This window comes from Lactuca serriola, chromosome 8, assembly GCF_051521515.1.
Source record: "Lactuca serriola cultivar US96UC23 chromosome 8, Lser_US96UC23_V15, whole genome shotgun sequence".
In the NCBI taxonomy this organism is placed as follows: Eukaryota; Viridiplantae; Streptophyta; class Magnoliopsida; order Asterales; family Asteraceae; genus Lactuca; species Lactuca serriola.
Window position 1 is genome coordinate 22082956 of NC_136415.1, and position 1518 is coordinate 22084473.

Below are 1518 nucleotides of genomic sequence, written 5' to 3' on the forward strand. Positions count from 1 at the left end.
TATGTTTGAAATGTTTATTTTTTATATTAATTAATTTTAGAAAAAAAAAAATTAACATGACAAATGTGACAACTCATACCGTGTAAATGGCAAAAATTTGAAGTTGTGTGACAAATCTTAAGTGGCGTCTAGGTGGAACGTAACAAAGCTAACACCACTCTCTCCACCCTAATTAAATCAAATATGATATAAGGTATAACCTTCAATAAATTAATTAAATTGTTTAAAACTATCCATTTTACTTTCAATAAAATAAAAAAATGAATCTAATCTTCTCTCGTGTGTCAAAATACCACATCTCAGTTAGAAGTTTATATAAAAGATCAATAATGCACAAACGAACTCAAAGTCCAACAAGTGGAAAAAAAGTAACAAAGTAAATACATGATCGTGCTAAAACATTTTCTTACCATCAAAGAGCCATACTTCGTAGGGCTATATCTTATGTCACATCCGAATTTTGTGATCTTGTTACATCTTGTTGTTGTGGGTCAACTATATATATAATCTCCATCATTGGTGAAGCTACAATGGCTGCATCCATTCGACAAATGGGACAATTACGATGTGAGTACAACCACATGTCGATGCAAGGGACATGAAAAGTGTGCATACAATCAGGCAAAGTGCGTAATTCTTCTCCTTCCTCAAACTCGCTTAGACACACCGCACACATGGACTCATCCTCCTGTGAGCCCATGATCTTTTTATGTTTATGGGCCGGGATGAGTCCAGCAACAGAATTCTCAATGCTTAAATCATTTCCTTGCAATTGTATCTCATTGGGACCGTGTCGCCGTTGATGACGACGTAAATCCCACCAAAGCATCGAGATACAATGATATAATGCGATCAACAATGCCCCAGATGCAATAACAAGAAGAATAATATATACTTCGGTTAGAAGTCCATTGCCGTCGTTCGCCATCGAAGAGGGGAAGGGGGAAATGGCAATTTACATATATATGCTTAGTTTTACTTAAGAGAAACATGATAAGAAATATAGTAGGGGGCGATTAGTGCAAGATGGGACAATGTTGTCTTGTGTGAAAGATAGTCAAGTTGATATAATTTCCTATAATGCTCCAAAATTTGAGTTGTATATATAGATATGATAAAAGATAGAATATTTTAGGAAAATATTCCATTATTGGAATTCAGCATTGATAATTTCTATATATTGGTTTCATCATACGAAAAATAGATAAAATTTGTCGATGTATTGTTAGGTTTTTAATATTTGTATCTTAATTATAAATGTTTCAGCTATAATTTCGTGTATGGATTATCCATATATTAACATTTTTATAGTGACTTTATCAAAAGGTAGCCGGTATATACAATATGAATAAATAATTTGTTATTGATAAACTTTTTTATTGAGATATACAATTAAAACACCTAGAAATTCAATGTATCATTTTATTTTTGTTGGGTGTGAAAGCTCGGCTAATTAGTTATACATGTTGTTAAACTCGTTTGTACAAATAATCCAAACAATTGGCTTTTTAATTTATT

The 1518-nt window shown here is 32.1% G+C and overlaps 1 protein-coding gene across 1 annotated transcript; it reads right to left on the reverse strand.

Moving 5' to 3' along the window:
* Positions 1 to 442: 442 nt before the first annotated feature.
* On the reverse strand, positions 443 to 928 carry LOC145066698 (RING-H2 finger protein ATL51-like). Its single transcript, XM_079013976.1, has one exon. It carries the CDS (start codon positions 926 to 928, stop codon positions 443 to 445), a length of 486 nt encoding a protein of 161 aa, XP_078870102.1.
* Between the last annotated feature and the right edge of the window lie 590 nt (positions 929 to 1518).

What these genes read in the sequence shown, in the direction of transcription:
- LOC145066698 (XM_079013976.1), bottom strand. Translation starts at nt 928, where the DNA reads ATGGCGAACGACGGCAATGGACTTCTAACCGAAGTATATATTATTCTT.